Below are 26120 nucleotides of genomic sequence, written 5' to 3'. Positions count from 1 at the left end.
CACTGTTCCTCTGTAGTGCCACTTGGCTTCATGTTTGAACAAGGGAACAACCTTGCGTCTCTTTTCAATATCGAGGTGCAACAGTTGTTGAGGCGTTCACTAGGCAAATAATGTAACGAGAAGTATGTGCACATCCCTGCTGATGCTAGCTGGAGGTTCTGTAGTACTATAAGTTCTTAGAGGCTACAAATGCATTAAAATCGTGATCATAATATTCTGCGATACACAAGGAAAAGCATAACATAATGCACATATTGTTAATATCCCTGCCCATATCCTATCAGGCTATTTTCACGACACATGGGTGATCTGGCCTCTGGGGGCGGTATGGGTGGAGGGGTAATCGCAGTAATCACATGGATATCGATATTGCATGTATGGAAGGCCACACCTTGCAAGTGCAAATTTCTTTTTATTTACCTCTCTGCCCTGTCACACCTTATGCATCATCACAATGTCAGGTGATGCCTGTGCCCGATCGTAACATTGTAAATTAGGTTGAGAGGCTCTTAATACGAGACACCGTACGTTTCGTGAAACCCCGCCCCACAAGACTTGTGGACGAACCAACTTTCCCACTTTCTCAGTGTGCAGTGGATAATCTCAGTATCCACACATGAGTGAAGTCTAGTCTATGTGAGAAGGAGGGGCCAATATGCATTATCTTGTGATGCTGTATGCATTCACTAGCTCACTATTCCCCTTTTCACCTCTATGTGGTACATTTCTATAGCAGCGCGACTCGCTGCAATGCTTCTAGGATGGAGCATCCCCTATGTCAACTGGCTGCATCAGTTTCAGTGCAGTCTACTGCATGACGCCGTCTCCCCCAGGAAGATAATAACTACATCAGGCTTGGGATCTTTATAGTCCAGCTCCAACCTCATAGACAATAGATGGCTCTAACAGATACATGCTGGCCCTGTCTATAAACTCTCACCCAGGCTGTTGATGAACCCTGCCCTTTATTGTCGACCCTCAGTATCGTTGCCCAACCACTTGATGACGGAATTGTGTATTCAGTAGCATGGGGTCTGGCATGGATTTGCATGCTCATGAATACGATTATTCCCCGTTGTCAGGCCGGGAATCCTCGGTAAGAAAAGAAAAGCGGTATTGCTTTAAAATCTTGAATACTGCCTTTCAACTTTTATCCAATCACTGATGAGTACTGAGGAGTTTCACTAGGAGAGATTTGCAGTCTGCGTTGCAGGCTTGTTCCTCGGAATGTGAGACGGTGAGGTGTAGTTTGTGGATGATGGCTATTCCTCCTGCTCTGCTGGTTCTGTTGTGCACGATTAATGTGTAGAATGCCTTTTGTGTGATGGGTAGGAAATCATCAGAGAACCAGCTTTCTGTGATAAAGAGGATGCCTGGGCTTTCTGAGGAAACAAAATCGAATATGTTGTGTCTGTTTTTGGTGACTGATCTGGTGTTAATTAGGATGCATGAGATTGAGTTAGGTGAGTGGGCGATGTTGACCCCCGCAGAGAGGAGTGATGGAGGACCGAAGGTGGGGTGAGTGCATGCAGGGGAGGGGGATCTCCTGGGTGAATTCCCAAAGGGGTGGTCGCAGGGAAATGAGGGGGGATGGGGAGCATGGTGAGGAAGCAGTGTCAGGGATGGAAAAGGGGATGATGTTGTTAGGGGTGATGACAGTTTTCTGTTATGGGAGGGATGCTGAGAGCATTCTTTGAGTGTGTGTGAAAAGTGCGCGTGGTGTAAGGATTCTTAGGGGGGGTCTGGTGTGGAGGGGGCTGGAGGGTGTGTGTGAGAGGGGGTAGTAGAGCAGTCCCTTGCAGGATGTGGGGGGTCAAGTGTGAGAGTCATTGCTGCTGAGGGAGCAGGGTGTTTGCTGAGATCGCTGGGAGAGGATGAGGATGAAAGGAGGCAGCGGGCGGGCTGGTGGAGCTGGGTGCTGATGTTCAGAGGGGTGTCACGAGGGCTGAGTGGGGTCAGTGCCAGGAGTGTTAACTGAGGAAGTGAAGAGGGATTGTACTGAGATGGGTGAGATAGGGGAGGTCATAATGTCTGGGTGGGAGATATAGTGAAGAGTGCAGGGATGGGAGCATCTGGGAGTTGCAGATTCTGTGTTTGAACTGATTTTGGGTGCCATTGATGCATGTATGAGGGTTGGCGGGGTGGCTGAAAGAGGGGTATTGGTGGGGGTAGTCTGAGCAGTGCTTAGGGATCGGAAGGGACTAGAGGGAAGGGGGCAGGAGGGTGGGGGTCACAAGGTGCAGTGTGGCAGAGCTGGTAAGGTTAGCTGAGAAATCTGTGAGGAGTTGCAGACTGAGGGGTCAGGACAAGTGGAGGGGGAGGCGTCGGGGGCTCTTTGGCTCTTGTGAGCAGGGATAGATCAGGAGCACTAGATTTCTCTTGGAAGCAAGACAATGCAGCGCAACACAGGTTCGAATCCCAATCCTGCGCATAAAAACCAATCTCTGGTATTAAAATAAAATAACTATTATATATATATATATATATTATATAATTCTAGTAGGAAGTTAATTATTACTATTTTAAGCTTCAAGTAGATTTGTTGTCTGTATATGTCTGTCTGATAGATTAATTCATCACTGAAGAATGGATGATTTGCTTCTTTTTTGTGTGTTAATGTATTTTGTAAAATTGTTGTGTTTGCATTCCTAATTATGCATTTTTTATGAAACTTGTTTAAGGTTTATTTTAATAAAACCAAATGTCAATAAGAAAAGGTTTTCCATTTTTGTTGGTTGAAGACTATGTGGCCATGGGAGGCAGAGCGATGGCGGACACATTTGTGTCAATCACTTGGGCATTCCATTGGGACTGTTGTCACGGGGGTACATGGGCCTTGTGCGCTTGATGCTCATCTGCCGCCTGCTGCAGGGCACCAATGTGGGAGGGTTACTAGTAAGCCTTTTTTACTCAAAAGTGGGCACTGACCATGTCTTCCATGTCCAGGTGTCATTATGGTTGGAGTGGGCCAAACTGCGATGACTGCATTCCGTTCCCTGGCTGCATCCACGGCACGTGCTCTGAACCCTGGAAGTGCATCTGTGAAACCAACTGGGGTGGCCTGCTGTGTGACAAAGGTCAGGGAGCTGCCTTTTCTCCTCTCTATACATGTATACATATATAGTCAATCCTTGTAGAGTTCTTCCACAGTCTGAGTTTCAGCATCATTCTCCTCCTCTCCTTCACATCCATTTCTCCTGTGGCAGTCCTTAGTGTCCCCGAGACCTCACACCAGACACCATTATTCTCAAAACGAGTATATGTGCATACCACGCTTCTGTCCCATTCCCTATAGTCCAACAATAGCCTGTACCGCCCCCTTACAGCCAGCTCTCTTGCAATATTCTCTCCAGGTCACAAACAGCGTGCACCTTTGCTTCTTTCACTAGAGCAGGGGATGGAAACCTGTGGCTCTCCAGATGTTTTGGCCTATGACTCCTATGATCCCTCTTCATTGACTATGCTTGCTAGTACCGGTGGGATTTGTAGTCTAAAATATCTAGAGACCCAAGGCTGCCGGCTCCTGCACTAGTGCCGACTGTAAGGGTGCAGAAGAAGGCAACTGACCAGGAGGTGTCATGGTGGTTGGTAAAGACTCTTATTAAATGAACAAAGCCTAGCTATCCCTAAGAGGGGATTCCCTGCTTCAGACTAATATCTAAAGGAAGTTTTAGAATGTCGATCAAACGTAAAATACCATCACGGGCCAAAAGCCTAATTCTGTTCCTTACTATAGCACCAAAAAGTCTTAATGAAAATAAAGTTCTTTCACCAGAAGAATGACTCTCTTCTCCTGGTGTGTAAAAAGAGAGAGTCTCTTAAAAAAAAACAGTCCAATCTGTACCAGAGGGAATTACTTCCTTTTCCTGCGGCTCTCGGGGCCTCCTTTCAATGTGATCAAATGTCTCCTGCCCAGGAGAAGGCCTTCCTTGTCCTGGTGTTTGTCCCAAAAGGTGCAACCTTTATCTAGGGGGAATGATTCCCTTCCCCTGCCTTTTCCTGTAGGCTGTGGTTTGGGTACAGCGAGAATGACTCCCTTCTCCTAGACCTTCATTCATAGACTGTTAGAAAATGTTCTCCACAATGGTTCTCAACTTTATCTAGCCACCCAGTGGACTTCTTTCTATCACTAGTTGGAGGGCGACTCCCTCCGGTTTATAACCTCTGTACAAAACGTGTATTCCTCTTCTGGATGGCCCAGGAGAATGTCTCCCTTCTCCTAGCATCTGGTCTCACATAGTCTGGGTGATTGATTCCCTTCCCCAGGCTGTTGGTCTTTTTCCAGTCTGGGTTATTTATTTATTTATTTGTTGTGCATTTGTTAGGCGCTTATACAGTAAGTCCATTCTTTTTCAAAGAGCCCACGGGGCAACAGGGAGGGAACATGGGATTGAAAAACAATGAATACATTGGAAGAGAAAGACAAACCTACCATGCCTTGTAAGCATTCAGAACGAGCAAGTGCAGCGAGAAGAGGGGAAGTGTGGGGTGGGCGTAAGTGCTGGAATGTCCATGCACATGGGTGAGCAGCAGATTAAGTGCATAGTATGGTAAGTGCTATGTGGCCGCATTGGGAAGAAAGTGCAAGCCTACAGGATTGAGCCTGATGGGTGCAGAGGCAAGTGCTGAGAGGTAGGCAGAGGCTGGGGCGATTGGGTATGGGAGGCCAGGTCCCAGAAGGGTAGATAAGGGCCCTTGCCACCAATCACAGTGACTGTGAGATTAGCAGAGGAAGGACAAAGTGAAGTAGGAGGTGAAGGGCTTCCGGACTTTGAGGAAGTCCTGCTCAAGACGGAGAGGGAGGGGGAGGCTGTTCCATAAGAGGGAGCGAGCTGAAGAAAGTGATTGGCCTCCGGCGTTCTGTTTAGCGAAGCGCTTTACACACAGAGAGTTGGTGCCAGAGGACCATAGAGGTCTAGAGGGAGAGCATTTAGTAAGAGAAAGTTGCAGATAGCGTGGTCCCAGGCCGCAGAAAGCTTTGCTGATGATGCAGAGGGATTTGAATTTAATCCGTGCCACAACCGGGAGTCAGTGAAGAGTTTTTAGGGCAGGAGAGATGCGGTCCCTGGGCTTAAGGCCAAGGATAAGTCTCACTGCCTTATTCTGGATTAGCTGGAGGGGTCGTAGTGAGGAGAAGGTTTGTAGCACTTCTGCCACTGCCGTGCCAAACAAGCGTTATGATTGTAAAGGGGCTTAGGAATAACTGCATGCACCCTCTTGCCTGAGCTGCCCTGAATCCCCTCCTGGTCTCCCGTGCTACCCTTTACCTTGTTTGGAGTTTCGGCATGACACCAGGGCTTCCTGGGATGGCAGCATTTGGTGCGACTTCTCCGGCGTCTTGTCTTCCCAGCTGCTGCAAGATGGCATTCCCGTCTGCCATCTGCGTTCCTTCCTCCTCTTGACAATGCTATGCACACGTCTACTCCTGCAGACCTTACGATCATCAGACGCAGCTGGTTGCCAGCATGCTTGGAGTATTCTCCCTTCGGATCAGCAACGCAAGTTTGAATCTCCCGAGTTTGGTGTGCAGCACACCAGCAGTCTTCTGCACCTGCCCGAGACCAAGTGTTTAGTCCATTGTCTGTTTTTATGAGACCACTCCGTGGCCGTCTATAACTTTCCTCCTTCTTCCCTGGGCTGCTCTTTACGGCTCCTGATGGCCACTTCTTCTGAGTAATTGCATAGCTGGTGATCTTAATGTTTCTGATGATCTTTGTGCTTGTACTTGAATCAGCTATACTATTTTTATCAGTCTTCTTCATCTGAGTTCTGTTAAGGAAAAGGTTACAATTAGCTAATCAGTCTAGCGTAGTCTTCTTAACAAGATCTTAACTCGCAGACTTAGATGACAAGAGTACACTGTGGCACTTCCTGAATAACTCTTTCCAGATATTATTCTCAAGGCCGGGATGGTGACGGGACAAGAATCTTTACGCTAGAAGGATTTGCAGTGGTTGTCACCCTGTAGGGTTGAGGGTCAGAGAGGGTTTGCCTCCGACTCCCGTCCTTATCCCCAGGAGGGTAGTTCATCTCCATGAGGCCCTCCCACATGTAAGCATCCCTAGAGGGACTATCTGTTAGTGGCCTCACCACCCTAGCCTCATGGAAAGGGGCTCCTCTGTGGGGAGAAGTGACGAGAGCAAGTGAATCGTCACACTACCCACACCATGCCTGCTTACACCATTCAAACAATTTGCCTGTACCCAATGTTTCTAACCCATTTACTACAGCTTGCTCATATGCAGCCTTACACCATTCCATGTTGCCCCATTAACTGGAGGTTGCTTACACCTAGCCTATTTACATCGTTGCATACAGCTTGCCTATACCGGGCGTCGCGGGCCCCATTAACTGCCGCCTTCTCACACCCACCTATCTTACACTATGCCATACAACCTGCCTGTACCCACTGTTGCTACTCCATTTATTGCAGCCTGCACATTTACAACCACTTTACACAATTGTATACAATTTGCCTGTACACTGGGTTGCTACCCCATTCTCTGAGCCCTCTTACACCATTCCATACATTCCAGTGTTGCTACCCCATTAACTCCAGCGTGCTCACACCCGCCCACTTTTCCATACTACTTACCTTAACACATTGATCATTCGGCATTCCATACAGCCCACCCGTAACCATGTCCTTTCATGACCACGTGTAGGTCAGTAATAGATGTCCCTTCTACACCATTCCATACACCTCGTTCAATCGTCCTACACCCTTTGAGCAGCTCACACATACTAATTGTATCTGTACTACTCCCTCCAACCCACCACACTCAGGATTTCTTTCCATTCCCCGCAACTCACCCTTACTAAGCTCTTCTTCACAATCCAGTAATGTTTGTTCAAATTCAGCATTACTACAAACTCTTACCTTCAGTCACCACGGCTACCATTATCTTTCCAGACCACCGTTATTACCTACAGCTGACTCCTACTTGGACTTCCTCCAGAATTAGCACTGTTTGCCCATACCCAGGCTACCACCCTTTAGCCACAGCTGCTCCAGCGGTGCCCTGAGTGGCTCTTTCTGCTTCGCTGTTTATTACTGAATTTGCGCCTAGAACCTGCTCTTGTCTTAAGTGCACTGGTGGGTTCCTTGAGGTGGTAGAGCAGGGACGAGGTCTGCTTTGGTTTGCACTTTCTTTGGCAAGCCTGTGTGGGTCAAATGCCTGGTAGTTTTCTTCTGAACTTATTTGCAGGGCTTGAAGAAACTGCTTTTGTATTATTTATTTTCGAGCGAGCTCCTTATAATTATAATGCATAATGTATAATCAAACGATCGACTACGCCCATGAAGGCTTGGTGGCGGAGTGAGGCGGTTGCAAATCGGTGGTATGCTTGGGGGTTGTAGGGTTGGGAGTCATTGGTCAACTTGGAGGATATCTGATGGAAATTACTTTTTCTTTGCAGATCTGAATGTGTGTGGCTCCCGGCAGCCCTGTCAGAATGGGGGCACCTGCACCAATACAGAGCCCAACGAACACCAGTGTATCTGCCCTCAGGGCTTTCACGGGCGCAACTGCGAGAAGCGTAAGTAACAATCAGGTGAAGCCATGGAGGTGAGGGACGAAAGATGTAGAATTGGAAGTGACAGTGATGTTCTCAGACCTTATTAGAACAGGATAGAATGCCATGCTGCAGCGTAAAGTATTTCAACCATGAAGTAGTTAAACTTTAGAGAAGCCAATGACCGAAACAGATTGGAAGGGAGCATTCTGAAATCCTTTTCTATCAATATATTCATTGCAAGACAGAGCTCCAGACCAACCGATGGACAAAAAAACATCTGCAGTGCATTTAAAAAAAATACTGAATGTTTTTTTAACTTGATCTCCATTAGTCGAGGTCCATTTAAACTGTTTCCACAGCTGTGTAATGATTGGTGGTACCATTACGCCATCTGTCCAGTCTGCTGTGGGACTAGGAAAAATAGTATGCCTGGGCAGCTAGTCTACATGCCAAGACGGTGGCAATCCTTATTACCAATTTTGTTGTGTGTGGTTCACTGAGAGAGACCCTTGCTACTCCTCTTCTTAAAAAACAAAGAAAAACAATTCTTTGCATCCACGGATGTTGGGAAAAACAATCAACGTATTGCGGCGATTCCGTGGATAGTCAAGATGTTGGAAAAATGCTGTTTGAAAAGTTATCGGGAGAGCGTTAAGATTTTGGACATCTTTCAATCTGTGTTCCGTCCTAAGCATGGCACAGAGATCCCTTTATTTTACTTTAATAAACCTGTTTCGGATACATTTTGGCACACATCAATGAGGGGTACCTGTCACTTCTGATGATGTTTGTCCTTGCTGTGACACAACATGGTCGATCACTACATCTTGCTCTCCCGTCTCCGTGCTGCAGTAAGTCTATCTTACTTGGCACCATATTGGTTCAATTCCTTCGTGATCCACAGACCTCCTGTCCAATTGCATTCCTCTTTACTGTGGGGTCCTGCATGGGTCCCCTCTACATCGCTATTATTTATTACCTACTAGCTGTCCCCGGCCACGCGTTGCTGTGGCTGTGTCTGGTTAAATGGAAAAGAAAGGAAAGAAAAAGCACACGTTTCTAATATGTTTAATTTCACAATGCTTGTGGGTAGTTTTTAATGGCTCTGGTGTTTTCCAAGTTGAGGCAGTTTAATTTTCCCGGCGGCGCAACACATTCCTTTTATTTCTCCATTAAATTTCAGAGCCTTGCAATAAGGACCCACTTCAGTCATGGTGCCGATGAGAACATGCCGGCTCAAACTATAATCATCAGCTGGGTTGTACCGGAATGCAAGGCGATTGTAATCGCGTGATTGCTAAGCACGGAGTCGTGTTTGAGGCTGATCTGCTGTTTCTCGTTGACGACTTTCAGCCACTCTCAGCCTGTCGCGTTCATTCTGTTGAGAACGAAGCAGATCTGAAGCTGCAGAACACGATCGCCGTGCTCGCAACCGTGCATCCTGAAGCCTGACTGCATGTCGCTCTGCTGCTTCCTCGGCACGTATTTGAGCCATTCTAAATCGGATACATTGAAATGGAATCATAAAATATTCAGTATAGCGTGTGTTGCTTTCACGTCCAACAGATGGCGCTGTTTTTCAGAAAAAGCATGTTTTTACCTGTCACAGGTGTGACATCTATGTATAGTACATAAATAAAAACATGCGCCTATTCAAATGCAACGTTGTGTCAAAATTTCAAAGCAATCGGTGAAGAACTTTCAGGGATTTAAGATTTTGAACAAACAAACATTTACATTTTTATTTATATAGATATTCAGCCTCAGCGGGCCTCAGTCCTCAAATCTGGACTACACAACCAGTCTGCTACTGATAATACCAAGGTGTACCTTATGCTTTCCAGCTCTAATGATGGATTTCCACAGCTTGCCTCCTTAAAAAAGGTGGAAGCTTGGGTGGTCCTTAAACAGCTTTAACTGTATCCTTCAAAAACAGGAGTGGCCATTTGGTGGCCCCCTTATCTACTCATGGATTTGTCCTGCTATTTCCCCCTCTGGTTTTATTTTCACACCCCATCCCTTATACCAATGAACCCGTAGGCCCTCTAAGATGAGGTGGTGCTCTTATAGGAAGGATGGAGATATAGAAGTTACTCAAAACATCAATAAAATGATCGACTCAGGAAGTTGGCAAAAGGTATGCTGTTTTATTAACAATTCTCTAAAACAGGGAGTACAACGGACATCAATGGACGTCTCATGCCAAGGTATCAATGATTTACATAAAAATCATGCTTTTATAGTAAAACTTCATCATCACTGACGTCACACTACGTGGCAAACTGTAAACACTTAAACTGTATTGTGGTTGGGTGACAGGAAACATCTACATATACTTTCTGTGGGGTATGGTGTTTTGATTGGGTCTCTATTGTCAGGTGGGCAACTAAGCCCGCTAGTGCAAGTCATCCTCATCGTCATAAAATACACGACAATTTATTGGCTCACAAACTATAGGGCTCTTTGATACGTGGCTGTCTATAATTGATTGGCACGTTTGTACCCTTCTGGAATACTCCACTTGCTAACAGCACGCAAGCTGGTACCCCAGGTGTTGGTGGGCTGGGCTTGCCCATGCCTACCCACCCAATTAGCCCACCATCTATCATCATTCTTAATTTCTGTATTTCAATGAGTCTTTGAACATGGCCTTTCAAGCCTCACAACCTTGGGATAAAAAGTGAGTGTGAGCATGCACTCATCTCAATGTCGTCTGCCCAAGTCTATTTCCATCTCGGTCATGTGACTTAAGACCACGTTTCGAGCTTCTTCTCTTTATTTAATGGTTTTAAAACGAATAAAACTTGCCACTCATTGTCTTTTTGCTGTACCTTGGCAGGGGTTTAGCCCGTCTCTTGCATTCATTGTATCTCTTGAAGCTAGACAATCAGTTCTCGGCTGCACTGGCCTTTTGACACTGGGCCAGACAAGCCCTCTTGAATTCTTTCTTGCTCGTCAGCTACTTTTGTTAACTGCGCAACACTTTCGGCTTCCCTGCTCATGGATCCCAGTTTGCTAAAACACAATACGGAACATCCAGATTTCTTATGTATGTATATACAATGGTGCATCGCACATCATTATCATTTCATTATCTATTCACTACGTATAGCCACTCTTTATGATTACTTAGTCTACTTGCATTACAGCATCTGTACAATTATAAAATGGTTTGATTTTTCTTCTGTGCTCTTCCACACGTGTAATCTTCATTTTACAGGTGAGCGTTTACTCGATTGTTACTTCATCACCAGATTCGATATGTTCTCTTTACTTTCTCTTCTATTATCTCTTCTCGGTGTGTCACTATACATCATGTGACGTCACCAGTCTGCTCTTTCGTCCATCTTCTCTCGCTCTTCAGGGATCTTCCCCAAGGGGCTGTCAGCTCTTCATGGATACATAAAGAATGTTTTTCTCAATGGGTTCTTTGCTTCAAAGGCTGCCCGTGTTATTGGCATCATTACAGGTGTCTTACTTGTCACCATTTCTGGTTCCCAACATATAGGCAAATTAGGGGCGGGACTTCCGTAGAGGCTTTTGGCTCCTTCTCCACGCCAAGAAAGTTAAGAATTTAGGATTTATGGAGCAAGCTGATGGACTTTAAGTCCTCTTTTTACTGACGACAGCTCCTTCGCCTCACTCTCCCCTATCTTGCAAGGGATAATCATGCAGCAGTTGTGGGCACTTTTAGTTAACTCTAAACTTAGTCGTGCTCATGCACCTCATGGAGGCCTTCCAGAGAACCAACTAATCACTTGGAGGCTGCTCAAAATGCAGTTGTGTGGCTTGTTTTCATACTCCACAAAGTCACTTCTATATCTTCTTATAAGCAGTCACTGGCTCCATAGGTTTTCAAGAATTCTGTTTAAGATACTGTGCTTATTTTTAAAAATGCTTTCACAGGCTTGCTCTGCCGTATCTGGTTAACAAATTCCAGTTTCATCAAACTCCTAAGCATTTGCATCCTCAACATAGTTTATTGTTGGTTGTGTCTCTCAAAGTATGTAAACCTGAGGTGACTGGTGATTCTCTCTACTTGACTCTTGACTTTGGAATTCTCTACCCTTGGATGTTCATGTCTGTGGCACTCTGTTTTCTTTCCAGCAGGCTAGATACTTTTTTCTTTACATTTCTTGGTGTTATCTTTCATTGTTGATAGACCACTTGCCCCCAAACGCAGTTTAGTCTGCCTAGCCTGCGCAGTTCTAAATATATAAAAACAAATCCAAACAGGCAGTGGCAATGCCAATAGATCTAGCGTTGCAAATGTAGACAGTAATACGTGTTTGTCCTCTGTGTATTTTACCAAAGAAAATCCTACGTTTGGAAAGCAAAACATAAAATTTAAAATACGAGGCTCACAATCCATTATGGCTGCACTCTTGAACCACACAAACAGTGGAAGCCGTTGACATTTGTAATACTATTAAAAGCACAAAAGAATTGAAAAAATAAAAAATGGAAAATTCATTCATGTACTAAGCAAACTTGTAACAAATCCAGCTCCTAACATTCATCAACATGTCCCCAACGAAAACAGTCCCATTTGCTTCTACAAAATGGCTGTGACTATAACAGGTCTTTCACCATGGTGCGCTAATTTTGCATTACAGAACAGCTGATAGACACCAGGGCCCAATACAGCTTCTAGAGCTCTGGCAGAGAGTTAAAGAGACTCGACCTAAAACATTGCCTACTTTCACTGCTGAAATTCATGACATTTCATAAAAAGTGAGGGCTGCACGCTTTCAAGATAGCTCTGTGGGTTGAACGCTCACGCTGCAATCTGTCTTTGATCTTCAGGTTGCAGGTCCGAATCTCGGCAAGCCTAATTCTTTCATCCTTCTAAGGTTGATAAAGGAGTACCAACTTTGGTTGGGTGATAATTGGATGCAAATATGTTCTATTTACAGTGCTTTGGCGAAAGCGCTATATAAATAACAAATCATTATCGTTACTTGTGTAATACACAAATCATAAAATAGCAAGGCAACCCTTTTTGGGGCCAATCACTATCCTTTGCACTTTCCAAGCCTTACGCTGCGATCCTTTAACTATTTTATACTTGAAATCCCAAGTCTTTTTCTCTCGTATGTCGGATGCAGGTGTATTTCCTACCTCAGTGCTAAAGAATGGAGTGCACTGCCACTGGAACTCAGGGCAGCCTCTGCTTATGTCAACTTCAGGAAGAAACTAACCACCTTCCTGTTTAATTAACCTTACTAAGAGAAATGGAGACGCCCTCATTCTGCACATCATTATGGTGTGATACTAGCTCCAAGATGCCCAAATCGGCCAAAAAGGGGAGCTTTATAAAAGATTCAAAACGTTCTTTAGAGGTCCGTTTTGGGAAAATGGTTAATTTGGGGGATTGCTGTTCACTGATGGGTTTTTGTGTTGTGCAGGTACTGTTAGACGTTTTTTCGGTATTGTTTTTTCTGTCTGCTGCCGTTGGCCTCATTCTGTAAAGGTGACTGACACATATTGTTATTTAGTTCTGAGATTTTAAAAAACGAATACATTTTTTAAAAAAAAAACTACGAGCTGCACAGTGCCGGAAGTCATACAACTGTGTACAATACAATTCGCTAGAAGAGGAAGATGAACGTGTGGACAGTTTTCGATCAGCATCGTTAATATCCATTAAGGAAGGCACTCAAACAATATCGGCCCGTGCGCTTAATTCAAAGATGCTCTACAATGTGTTGGGGATGAGGGGTGCTTGCGTGGCAATTTCGACTCTTCACCTGCAGAGGGCGCTATCTAATTATGCACACTCCAGATCATGCTTTATGTGTAAAACCTTGAAAGACTAACTTCTCGCTTCCTGAATGTCCAGGAAAAATCAGGCAACACATCCTTAGGGTGGGAGGATTTTGGGAGCTTGTCAAAGCAAAGCAACCCAGTCAGAACAGCACCGGTTATGGGTTTATTTAGGGCAATGTGTAATCATTCTTAATAAAAAGTTCAACATATAAATGTGATCCATGCCTTTAAATTCAAGTCGGTGGTAAAATGCCCAGACGCGCACTGACCTATTTATAGTGCAATTCGTGCAAGTCAACACTCCTAACTTCGAGGAGTCCTTCCATTTATCTGACCCTGTGGGTCGAGGGCCTTCGAGGGCCGCTTCCACAATCATACACTTGTGAGCATGTCTTCCTAGGGCCAGGGGTGCGGGGGTTGCATCATGCAGGCGGCCCGGCAGCCAGACGACTCAGGGCTCTCAGCGTGAAAGTGTTATCTCGGAGGCGCGATGGCACTTTCAGACCAGGCGGCCCGATGTCTGTGACACACTGGACGCTTACGAGGTCGTGACCTTGAAAGATGCGGGCGCGGGGCAAGCAACGCCAGTGACTGCTGTAGCCGCCTGTTCTCCTGCAGCGGCAGCTCGGTGAGGGCCGCTGCTGACGGAGGGAGCAGGGGAAGTCGGCTGCATTGCAGGGCTCTCTGCACTAGTCTATGCTGCACCCCTGCACACAGCGTCTGACTGCGACATACGTTTGTCCCGGGCACCCAGAGAGGTCAATGTGGGGGGTGGGATGGGGAACTAAAGGGTACATTCCCTTAGTTTTCTGGGCAACCCGGCATCGTTCCCTTTCTTTATGCGACCCATAATACCGTACCAGGACGGCAACTTTAAAAAATAACTTTTATATGTATTTCTTCCATTTTGGGGATGCGAACCTGAGCCCTGCTGATATCCAGCGAGTGCAAGATTACACTGTACTATCCTCTCACGTGCTGCAGGGGGATTATTTATTTCAATGGGCTGCTTGGGAACACAAAACCCATTCCCAAACACCTATCTGCGTATGAATGGCTGTAGGCTCAGCCTTGTTTGCAGGCAATGGGAGGGGTGTGTCTCTGGCTGGCCATGTTCTTTAAGAGGTGGAACGGAGGATGGTGAAGGGGAGGCTGCATGAAGGTCAGGTGCATGCTGAGTGGGACAATGACACACTAATGGATGTCATTTAAATGCATGTTGTTTCATTGTGTTTTCTTTAGTATTACTTGAACTGTTGTAAAACACAAAGTTGCACGATGGAGTGGAGGAAAGGAAGGACCCAGGTATGGGGTTTTAATGGGGCGAGGGGATGATGGTGAGTATGGGGGGAGTGGGCAGAAAAGGAGGTTGGGCAGAGGGTGACATAGTTCCCCTTTTCTTTTTTACACTTCCACCACTGCCGGCACCAATGAAAAAGTGGCCCTCAAAAACCAATTGGAATGATCTATTTTTGCTGACGGTGGTTTGAGTACTACTCAAGGAGATGTTCGTAAAATATAATGCAAATAGTGCCCGTCAAAGTATATTGGTTTAGCAGCATTTTCTAAACCTAGTGCAGTAACTCAAACTGGCCCTCTCTAGGCCAAAAAACGGGCCCACTTAGACCAAAAAACTGGCTCAAAATGGAATGCTGGGCCAAATATTCAGGCATTGCTCTATTGCCCCATGGGCCAGTCGGAGCCTTCCTGCACATGACACATATATGATGTATAAGAGAAACTCGGTATGACGGGGCACAGCGGAGACATTAAGCGCCTCATTGCCGGTATTGTGGTAATGGGAAAACATGATTTTTTCTTTCGAATACCGCATGTTTTACCGCTCCACACTTGGGTTCGGAACCCCATATCTGAAAAATCCACCTGCTTTTGCGTGAATGGTGCTCTCCTCCGCACAGAAGCATCAGAGGATGTGGTACACATGTGGTATTAGCACATGTAATTCTGCATTCCCCCAATGGGGTCCAATGGTACTGAGAACTTGGGAATGACTCCAGGGTCTTCATTACTCTAAATCATTTGGACCCTTCCCGTTACCGCATGCAGTAATGGTATTCGAGTTGGTACTAAGGGAAAAAATCAATTACTAATAATCGATTTAAAAAAAAGACAGATTTAGAAAGACTGCTTGGAGACTGCGCCGAGTGCTCTTTCGAACTGTCAGCCCCTGGGGTGCACACAGGGCTGACAGGCACAGCGGGACCCAGAAAAAGACATTTTTTAATTTGATTTTAGAAACTTTAAAAAAAATAATAGGAATTTGACCCGAAGTTGCCTGAATACCTTTTTGTGAATTTTCAACTTTGCTGTCCTAAAACGCTGACTGTGTCATTGCTACCGAGCCTTCTCGGCACACACGTGCGAGTGCTACCAAAGAACTACAATTTCCATCAGTATTGTAGTTCTTTGGCAGCTTTATTCCGTCTCCAGGCGCGAACGCGCCGGCGTGAACGGAACTAGCGGGTCTGTGCGGGTCCGTGCTGGTACGCGCAGACTTGCCATAGAACTTATCTATTGGTGCCCTGCCCGTGTATGTCTGCACCTGCAGGTAAGGGCTTGTGTCATATCCAGAAACGTAACATGAATAAACCTGCTTCACACGCTTCCCTCAATTTGGAGTCTGGGCCCCTTTTAAAGGTTGCCTTATTGAATACTCGCTCTGTAGCTAAACACTTCCTGGATATACACGATTACATATTAGAACATCAATTAGATATCGTGTGTCTTACCGAGACATGGCTTACTGACTCCCATGGACCTACTATTGAGCAGGTGACCCCCCCAGACTATGTCTTTTTTGGGAAACATAGAGTAGGGGCAGCGGGAGGAGGAGTAGCTATTATATGTAGTAAATCACTAGGACTTTATGAAGCTCAGATAGAATGTTGTGGGACTGACATGATACATGTCAAGATGACTTCTAACCCAAACTTTACTTTAAACCTGGTTCTTCTTTATAGACCTCCGGAGGACTCTGACAGATTTAATGAGGACTTAGTCAACCTTGTTTCCCCTATGTTAACTTACAATACGGATTTAGTCGTCTTGGGGGACTTCAACCGTTGGAAAGGTGACAAGAGAGATAAGAAAGCCCTATCACTGGAAAAAATGTTGGCAAGCCATCAGATTATAATTCACAATGTTGACCCAACGTACAATAAGGGCCACACTTTGGATTGGGTCGGCAGTAGTAATCTACCTGTCGAAGATATACTGACTACACCTTGTATCTGGTCTGACCACTTTTTTGTTACCTGCGTCTTACGGCTTCCTGCCCTTGCACGTAGAGTGCACGCTCCCACTCACCCAGTTAGAGTTCGAAATCTGAAGAACATAACTACATCCGTTTTGGATGACTACTTGTCTTCTCTAATGACATTAACCAAAGACACTCACGATCCAAAGTCATTGAGAGATAATTACAATAAACTGACCACTGATATGTTAGATACATTTGCCCCTTTTAAAAATAAATTGGTCGGAGACTTACCAAATCGTCATAAATGGTTCTCCCCCTCCCTGGTAGATTTGAGAGCAAGTAAAAGGCAAGCCGAACACACTTGGCGCAAAGATAGTTCTACGACCAATCTATTGGACTGGAAACATAAAGAAAAACAGTACAAACTAGAAATTCTTGAGGCCAAGAAAACCCATTATAATAACCAAATTAGTTCCTCAGGGGATCAGACTAAGGAACTTTTCCGCCTTTTTAGATCCTGGGAAAAACCTACCGCCTGTGGTTCCTCTATTAAACCCACTGTTGAGGACTGTAACCAGGTACAGAAGGCTTTTGCCGACAAGCTACTCAAGGCTCAAGATAAAATTAAGCAGGAAACCTTGACCTCTTTATCATCTACAGCTAAGTCCATATTGCAGCCTAACAAGACGCTTTTATCTGACACTAAACTAACTGATATGAAACACAACGTCAGGCCTAATTCTGCCATAAAAATTAAATCTACTCCTGGTTTTACTTTTAAGGATACTACCGAAGTGGAAATGATAAATATATTGAAATCCCTGCACCCTACCAATTGTCCTAGCAAACTTCTCCCATCTAAAATAATTTTAGAGCACAAGGAGCAGTTCATGCCTTTCTTATGTAGATTCACCAATGCCTCCTTTCGGTTAGGTAAAATCCCTCAGCCACTAAAAAACGTGGCGGTTTCACCATTATTAAAAAAAGTTGGATTAGATCCCTCTGATGCTGCAAACCTTAGGCCAATTACAAATACCATGTTTTTACTCAAGCTCATAGATAAGATAGCAACTATCCAATTGCAAGACCATGTACAAATGACTGGTATACTTCATACCAAGCAGTCAGGTTTCAGAAGTTACCATGGCACTGAGAGTGCCCTTCTCGACCTACAGACCTTTATGCTTTCTAAGCTGGAAGAAAGTAGCTTGGGGCTGCTGATGTTGCTGGACTTATCAGCAGCTTTCGATCTGCTTGATCATAACATCCTTCTTGACAGAATGCAGCTGGTCGGGGGCCTCTCTGTACATGCTATAGCCTGGTTGAGATCTTTTCTAGAGGGTCGACGATCACAGGTATATTGGGGGGACAGTGCCTCTGAACCACAACTACTAACTTGTGGAGTCCCACAGGGGGCTTCTCTTTCCCCTTTATTGTTTAATATTTACTTCCTCCCCCTCTGTAATGATTTGGAAATCTTCTGGATATTCTTTTGTAACTATGCGGATGACTTTCAATTGGTCCTTGACATCACTGGTAATCATGATACTGACCAAAACATGGTGGACATGGTGTATCAATTAATATAAAAGTGGATGTCTACCAATTGGCTCTGCCTAAATGCTTCTAAGACTGAGCTTATGATTTTTGGACCCCGCCAAACACTAACTAAACTGGACCAAGCATACTCAGGCTTTAGAATTGATGGCAGTGACATAAAAGTTGTGCATAAAGTTAAAACGTTAGGCACGTTCATGGAGAGTAGTTTAGATTGTGATGCCCACGTTACAGCTATCTCAAAGAGCACTAATTACCATCTCAAAGTGCTCAGACAGGTTGCCCCACTTGTTTCCATCGAAAATCGTACCAAACTTGTGAGAGCTGTTATTTTACCTCGTGTGGATTATTGTAATGCACTTTTATGTGGGGCAAGTAAAGCTTATCTCCATGAACTCCAGAAAGTAGAAAAGCAAGTCATCCGCATAATTTTCCAGATGAAAAGCTCTGAACCGATTACTGCTGCCAGGAAAAAATTACACTGGCTTCCTGTTGAGGCCCGCATTCGGTTTAAATTACTTACCATCTGCCATAAATGTATTTATGGGACTGCACTTAGCTATCTGAAAGATGTTGTAAATGTCTATCAACCCTCTAGAAGACTTAGATCAGCGGAAGATCTCTTATTAGTCCACCACTGTGTGAAACGAGTCCGTGGGCTTGGCAGAGCGTTTCATATCCAAGGCGCCAAGGCTTGGAACGCCTTGCCAGCTACCTTGCGTAAAACCGGGGACCTATTTGTGTTTCGGAAACTCTTGAAGACTCACCTCTTCTATTAGCATATTCCTCCTCATTGGTAGCCGCCTTATCTGTCTCTCGGCGCCTGGATGCCTACGGGCTTTGGCGCGGTATAAGAAAAATAACATAACATAACATAACAGATGGGGAGTCACAGGAGTCCGAGGTTAGTGTGTGAGTGAGTGAGTGACTGTGTGTGTGTAAAAGGAATGTTTGTGATGGGGCAGGGATTAAATGTAACTGGTTGTGTGTGTGTGTGTGTGTGTGTGTGTGTGAATGTGGTGGGGGATTGAGTGGGTATGCTTGGGGAGAAAGCAGGCAGTGTGTAAAATACCCCAAATTCATGCTTTTTCAGCTTTTTGAGGGTCGCACGAAATCTAACAAAATATAACGGTCTTAGTGTGCGGCCTTCAAAAATCAGACATTTCACATGGAACCATTTGAGTTTGCAGCTATTTTCAGAGAAAAGACTGCCAGACTCGTGTTGAGGCGCAAGAGTGCGGGAAATCACCTGTCTGGGGTGTCGCCATTAAATTCCCATTAATAGTTCAGAATCAGGCCTTGTTTGGAAAGTTTATTGAAAATGTACTACTTCTATTATGGTGGAACCCCTGCCAGAAATGAACAAACAATGCTACTGAAGCACAGTGAGGTTTAACATGTATTTTGGGTGCTCCTGTGCGTGGCTAGCTCCCTTCTTTTGAATTTAGGGATGAACTTTGTGGAGGGGGTGGAGACTGATCCGAAGAGCTTCAGCAAATCACTCAGGAACCTTTTTTGACGGTGCTGGACCCATGCTTTGAAAGCCCATTTTACACCTTACAGAAAGGAGTCCCGCAGGTAGTTTTCCCACTTTGGAAATGTCTGTGCCCAGACACCAGTGTTTACATGGACCTCTGTATTGTGTAGCGCACCTACTGGGAAGAGCTGTGGGAAACACAATGTGAGGATGTTGAAGCCAGGAGAGCAGGAGCCTTGACTTCTTCTGAGGTTGATGATCAGAGGATCAACTGCTCTGCATCAAGAGTGTCAGAACATCCAGAGATGCCTCCCCCATGGCTCGGTCCATGCTCGGTCTTTGTGATAGGGCAGTAAGGCAAAGACTGATTGGCCAGTTCAACTAGCTAATCTGGGATGCTTTTGTGGGTCATGTGATCACTTAGTCCCCTGTGCTGCTGTTCGTTTTGATTAATCTCACTGGTGCAATGTGCTGCAAAATGCACCATTTGCAAGAAATGTTTCCAAAATTGCACCTCCATTTAAACTATGCAAGCAATTGGTTGTAAAAAGTCTACTGATTAATGGCAGAAGTTTTTGTTTTTTTCTGCAGCCTTTTGGGATGTTCACGGATTTGCCTTAAGTGATCTGGTCCCTTTAATTCTTAAAAAAGAAATAAATAAAAGTCCTTAGTACTCTATATCTTGGATGCTTCCTTCTGAGTTGGATTTTCTCTCCTCTCTCTAGAACTTCTCTCAAACTGGTGGCTTGCTTTCGCCCCTCTGTTCTAGTCCGGGTTCTCCCTGGCCATTCTCCCTTTCTCCCTTTTTCTCTTCTTGACTTTGCATCTCCATTCTTCTTTTCCCTCCCTCCTCTACCTGATTTTGTTCCCAGCTGGTGCCTTCTCCTCTCCTACACCATTTTGTTAGCTTCCACTCGCTTGCTTGCATCCTACTTTCTTCCTCCCTTTACTTTCTTCCTCTTCTCTTCCCTCCCCATCTCTCCTCCCCTAGAAACCTAGAAATACAGGGCTGGGAAACTCCACCAGGTCAATATGAATACGCAATAACATGATTCAACTCAAGCATTTCTCATTGCTGTAGAAGCTATCCATCCAAACATCAAGAAAACTATTTTTGGCCGATCTTTATGGGGCCACGCCAGTTTCTGGTGGTGAACGACCTAGGGGGTTAAATTGAATGCAGCAATATACATTTCTTAAATAATTGTTTTAAATTGTTCATTTATAACATGCTTAATACCAACAAGTTGTTTCCAAGTGCAGGATAGGGGGGTATGTTGCTCTGCATTGTCTTGCTTCTAAGACAAACGCGTTGCCCCTGAGCTATCCTTCCTCCCCAACATTAACATCAAAGATAACAGCTGTTGCCCAAGCTGGGCTTTTCCAACTGAAACTTTGTATTTCTTAGATAAGGCTCACATCATGGTTGTTATTGCAATGCAATCTGTTGCGATTTCTGAATCTTGCGGCCAAGCTCCTTTGCACTCTGGGACCAAGCCGCCACATCTCCCCAACTTTCCGATGACTTGCATTCCTCGCGAATGAAGAGAGCGGCTGATAGAAATAAACTTGCAAGAAGAACTGAGACAGTGGGCAGATCCCCCTTTGACGAAATCCCTGCCCGGTTTCCATGCATGGGTGCTCTGCGGACGGAAGGCGAAGTTGTCGGATTGAAGGAGGAGATTAATGAATGATGAGTAGACTAAGGGGAATGGCAAATAATGGGGATGGGATTGTGATAATTTTTGAGTAACATGAAATATTGTGAAGAGAAAAGGTAGCACCTAGGAGTCCTGGCTCAAGGGAGTTCAGAAGGAGTCATCTGAAATCCCAGCGAGGGTAGAGCACAGTGCTTAATTTGTGGGGGTGTTTGCCAGGGCTGAGCCCCGGCACTTATTTCTAAGCCCCAGCACTTATTGTCCCAGACTCAGATTGATTATGAAGTGCTGCTAGCCAGAGCATCCACCAACCCCAATGAGCAGGCGCGAGCTGTAGTTTAACCCCAATTGTGTCGACATTGGGGGTCACAGCTGTGGGTGATGGCATCAATAGTGGGGAACTGCCCGCCTGCAGTGTCAAAATCGTGCTAGAAAATATTTGGGCCCTGGCACTTAGGATCTTACAAATTAAGCACTGGCAGTGCAGAAACATATTATGTGTAATCAGGATTACGTAAAGTGACGTTTCAAACCCTGTATAGGGTATAGAATAAAGGTGAGAGAAAAAAGGTGGTCACAGTGTTTATAAATGTGTAACTTTGACTAGTCTGAATGTTGTTTGTTGAGTAAAAATATTGATGATCGATAGAGATTGTGAAGAATTGAAAAAGTAACTGTGCAGTAAAACGATTGCCACCATTCAAGAGAATAGATATATCGAGTACGAAAATAGATAGACTGTTGAAATTACAGGCTTGAGCAGCAACTGATGGTGCGTGCTCATATTTGTTGCTTTAAAATGTTGAAAAGTGCTGATTCAAGTGAAGGTATAAAGTTTATTTAACAAACTGGTAATTGAGACTTGTCATTATGGGAGACACTCCTCTTATGCACTTATGCAAAACATGACCAAAGCATATGCCCAAGCTCAAACAGCATAGTGCGGAATGGGTGAAAGGCACGGCAGATAAAATGTTCATGCTGTGGCCACAAGGGGGATCATTGTCAAAAGTGGTATCGCAACACATGACCACATACTTGCACGCTGCGTACACGGTTACGAAATTAGAGAAAAGATTAGCGATTCTAGAGCTCTGGAAAATGTACCAAGGCGAAAGAGTAGAACCCCCACCTGAAGAGTGGATGCTTAGTCAGCATAAGGAGGAAGGTGTTGAGCCCTCAGCTCCCCTTACCTCACCTGAAGCAAAGGGTGTTAGTACCAAAGAAATACGACAATATCCTTTAAAGGAGTTGAAAGCAGCGACGGGGAATAGAAATCCGATATACAAACCCCTTGCTTATAATAGTGATGATAGAAGAAGAAAAGAGGAAAAGAGTGAGCGGTCGAATCTGTCGACAGAAATAGACAGGGCGATGAAGAGATGGAAAGGAGAGAAGGATAAGGCTGACGAGATAGCGCTCATGCAAAACTAATGGATGGGAGGACAGATACTGCTCAAAATAGATGGGAAAAGTATCGAGGAAGTTAGGCAAAGAGAAGACAAGGACGAGCAAGAAAGAAAAGAAGAGGAATGAGAGAAGAGATTGAAAGAAGACGAACAGAAAAGGAAAAGTAGGGAACGACAAGAGCAGATATATCAGGAGGAGCAAGAGAAAAAAAAGAACAGGCAGAAGAACAAAGAAAGTATGACAATAGACAGTGAGCGATAGAAGAAAGAGATATAAGGGAAAGAAAGAGAGAGGAGGATGAAGCGCAAAGACTAAGGCACAAAAGATTACAGAGATGAAGGGAAGAATAGGAATAAAGGGAAGGAATAAGGAGAGGAGAAGAACAAATGCAAGAGGAAGAAAGAATGAGAAGGGAAGGGAGAAAGCAAACAGAAGTAGATGAAGAAATGGAACGAAAAAGGAGACAGTGAGGTCTTAATACCACTTTCATTTGTAAGGAATCAGTGGGGCCAAGCCCAGAAATACGATGGGACAGAATAGAAGAGTTTCTTCCGATAAAGGAAGTAACACCAGCGGCATCTAGAATACCGTTGGAAGAAGAAAGATTTGATGCGGGAACATTGGAGAAAGAATCAATAGGGTCTATAAACAGTTAAGGCGGGGTAGAATGTATGGAACTCGAGGGAAAGGTGATCGGTGCCCAGTACCTCAATCACAAAGCGAGGAGGAAAACCTGTTTAGTAGTGGACACAGAGCATTGTCCTTGAGCAGACTGAACCTAGACAGGGGTGAGGAAGATAAAAGTCATACTAGTTGGGGATTAGATATATCAGACAAGGAAAGAGAGTCCAGTCTGAGGGCCAAAGGAGGGAGCGCGTGCACCCCTGAAGGAAGTCTGCAAATGGATAAAGAAGTAAGATGGTCAGATTTGGAACAGCCTAAAGACAGGATGCCAGATTATAGCATATCCTGGGCGTCCCCGAGGACTATCACACAGTGAGAAGGGAGAGTTGCTACCATATGTGAGCAGCTTAAGGTCGTTCCTCGCAAGGGGACAGACATGAACGATTGTCCCTGCCATGGATAGACTAATAATGGGATCCGACTCTGGGATGGGGTTTACTCAGTTTCCCTTGTTGGAAAAAGAGGGAGCAAGACCACAATCTATCCCATGGCCGTAGATGGTTAAGGAAAATTTAAAGTGTAAGCTCCAGAGTTTAACTTCGGGCACTGGGAAATGGACATATTTGTTCTTTTTTAAATTTTTTACATTTGATTATACGCCCAAATCTGTAGGTATCACGGCATAGTTTACATCATTACAGTAATGCTTTCTGGTTACAGGGAAACAATGTCAGATGATAAAAGGACAATGGCATGGTAGTTGCAATACAGAGATCGGATGACAACAGTGTACATTTACAGATATCAGGTCTTACAGGACACAGGGCTTAAGTAACACTCAGGTTCAAATTTGTTAAATAGCCAGATTTTTTAGAGATTTTTTAAAGTGGGTGTAGTAAGGCTCATTGCTTAAGTTGGAGGGAAGTGAGTTTCAGATTCTGAGGGTGGCTACAGGGAAGCTGGACCCTCCTGTTCTTGCGTTCTTAAATTGGGGATGAGTAAGTGAGTACTAGTGTTGGATCTGAGCAATCTGGTTGACATATTTCAAATGAGACATTTGTTGAGATAGGTCGGGCGTTTTGGGTGATGCGTTTGTGAGTGGTGGTGTTCTGTGTAGTATTCTATCTTGAATAGGTAGCCAGTGCATCTCTCTTCTGGTCTGTGATATATGATCCCTTTTATTGATTCCAAGTGCTGAATTAAAGCTTTATTTTGCAGTAGTTGCAATTTAGCTAGGTATTTTCTTAGTGGTGCCTAGCAGGAGTATATTGCAATAGTTTAACTTAGACAATATAAGGGCTCTTGCTAATGTGATGCAATTTTGTGGGGTGAGAAATTGTCGACTGAGGGAAATGAGTTTAGACGTCAAAGCGGTGGATGAGGCGAGTGAATTTATATGTTTGCTCATGGTGAGACTTGAGTCTAGATATACCCCTGGGGTTTTTACTTGGTTTGAGATGGAAATGGAAGTACCATCTATGACGACAGAAGTATAATCCTGATGTAGCCTTTTTGGTTGGGCTGGGGAACCTACGATGAGGATCTCAGTCTTTTCGCCATTAAGGCATAAGCTGTTTGTTACCATCCAGTTTTGGATGAGAGAGTATATTTTGTTTGAGATCCGAGTCCTGTTCTAGATTGCCGGTGATTGGGATGAGTACCTGAGTATCATCCACAAAGTTTGTATAGATTACACCCATGTCATCTAGTGCAGCGAAGATAATTTTTTTATAAGCATTATAAAGAGTAGGGGACAGGCACGATTCTTGTGGCACACCTTTGGGGACTGATATAGGATCAGCTGCCTCCTCGCCAATGGCTACTCTGGACGTGCGTTCAGATAAGAAAGATTTAATCCATGCGGTTGTGTTGTGTGCAAACGGAAAGTTTTCAGATAATGTTAGACATAGTTTGTCATGGTCCACTAGGTCGAACGCTGCAGGCAGGTCAAGTAGTAGGAGGATGCATAGGTTCCCTGAGTCTCGGATGGCATCCATCTGTTTTTTTAGGTCAAGTAGTGCTGTCTCTGTACTGTGTTTGGGTCGAAAGCCGGATTGTTTGTTGCCTAGTAGGTGATTGTTTTCTAGGTGTGTTTGGACTTGGCCGTAAGCAATTTTGTCCATTATTTTAAGGAGGAAGGGGACTGTGGTGATGGATCTGTAGTTAGCGGGATTAGTGAGGTCCAGAATGGGTTTTTTCAATAGGGGCGTGACCCTGGCTTCTTTGATGTCTGATGGGAGGGGATTGGTACTGAATGATGCGTTTATGAAATTGGTGGCAATTATGAATTAGAAAAAATGACAGGAGGAAACACGTTGGCCATAGGGGACATAAAAGGTCTCCTGGCAGTTATTCCGGGGGAGAGCAGGATATCCAAGTGTGACAGCAAAAAACACAGCACATGATGGAGCGCTGTTTAATAATTGTAGGGCAGATGTTTGGAGGACTCTCAGGGTTCACTACCCTGATACATCAGATATGGGTTCAATTATGCAGAGAAGGATTGGGAATGCAGGAAGCAATAGGTGCATCGCAGGCAAGCAATCTGCGCCCGATGGATCAAGGTGGATATGGGTTCGTGTCACGAGGCAGAGGTATAGGCATAGAGGAAGAGGAGGTGGATTGCAAAATAATAAAGGTGGGTTTCAGGGTACAAAGAATGAGAACCAGAGTACTCAGGGAGGATATAACCAAGGGGGGCTTGTGAGAAGGGCACCTACAGTATCTTGGACTTGTGGGATGACAGGACATATTGCACGCGTATATGGAAGCCAAAGAAATGTACAAAATGGCCAATTTTCAAGAGGCAGACAACTTATCCTCCACTATATAGCACACAAAGTAAAGAAGGGTTTGCCCAAGATCACACAGTTTATTAGACACAAGC

At 44.7% G+C, this 26120-nt stretch overlaps 1 protein-coding gene across 1 annotated transcript in view; it reads left to right on the top strand.

Moving 5' to 3' along the window:
* The window catches only part of LOC138566872 (protein jagged-1-like), a 453219-nt gene that overhangs the window by 356419 nt on the left and 70680 nt on the right, over positions 1-26120 (top strand). Inside the window, exons 6-7 of the mRNA XM_069644589.1 lie at positions 2947-3077; positions 7420-7539. Of these exons, the coding sequence (XP_069500690.1) occupies positions 2947-3077; positions 7420-7539 (251 nt within the window). The remainder of the gene's footprint in view (positions 1-2946; positions 3078-7419; positions 7540-26120) is intronic.

Source organism: Ambystoma mexicanum, chromosome 2p (genome assembly GCF_040938575.1).
Source record: "Ambystoma mexicanum isolate Mex_15411 chromosome 2p, UKY_AmexF1_1, whole genome shotgun sequence".
NCBI lineage: Eukaryota > Metazoa > Chordata > Amphibia > Caudata > Ambystomatidae > Ambystoma > Ambystoma mexicanum.
The sequence above is the reverse complement of the archived record's forward strand: the minus strand, read 5'-3'. Positions and strand labels throughout refer to the sequence as shown.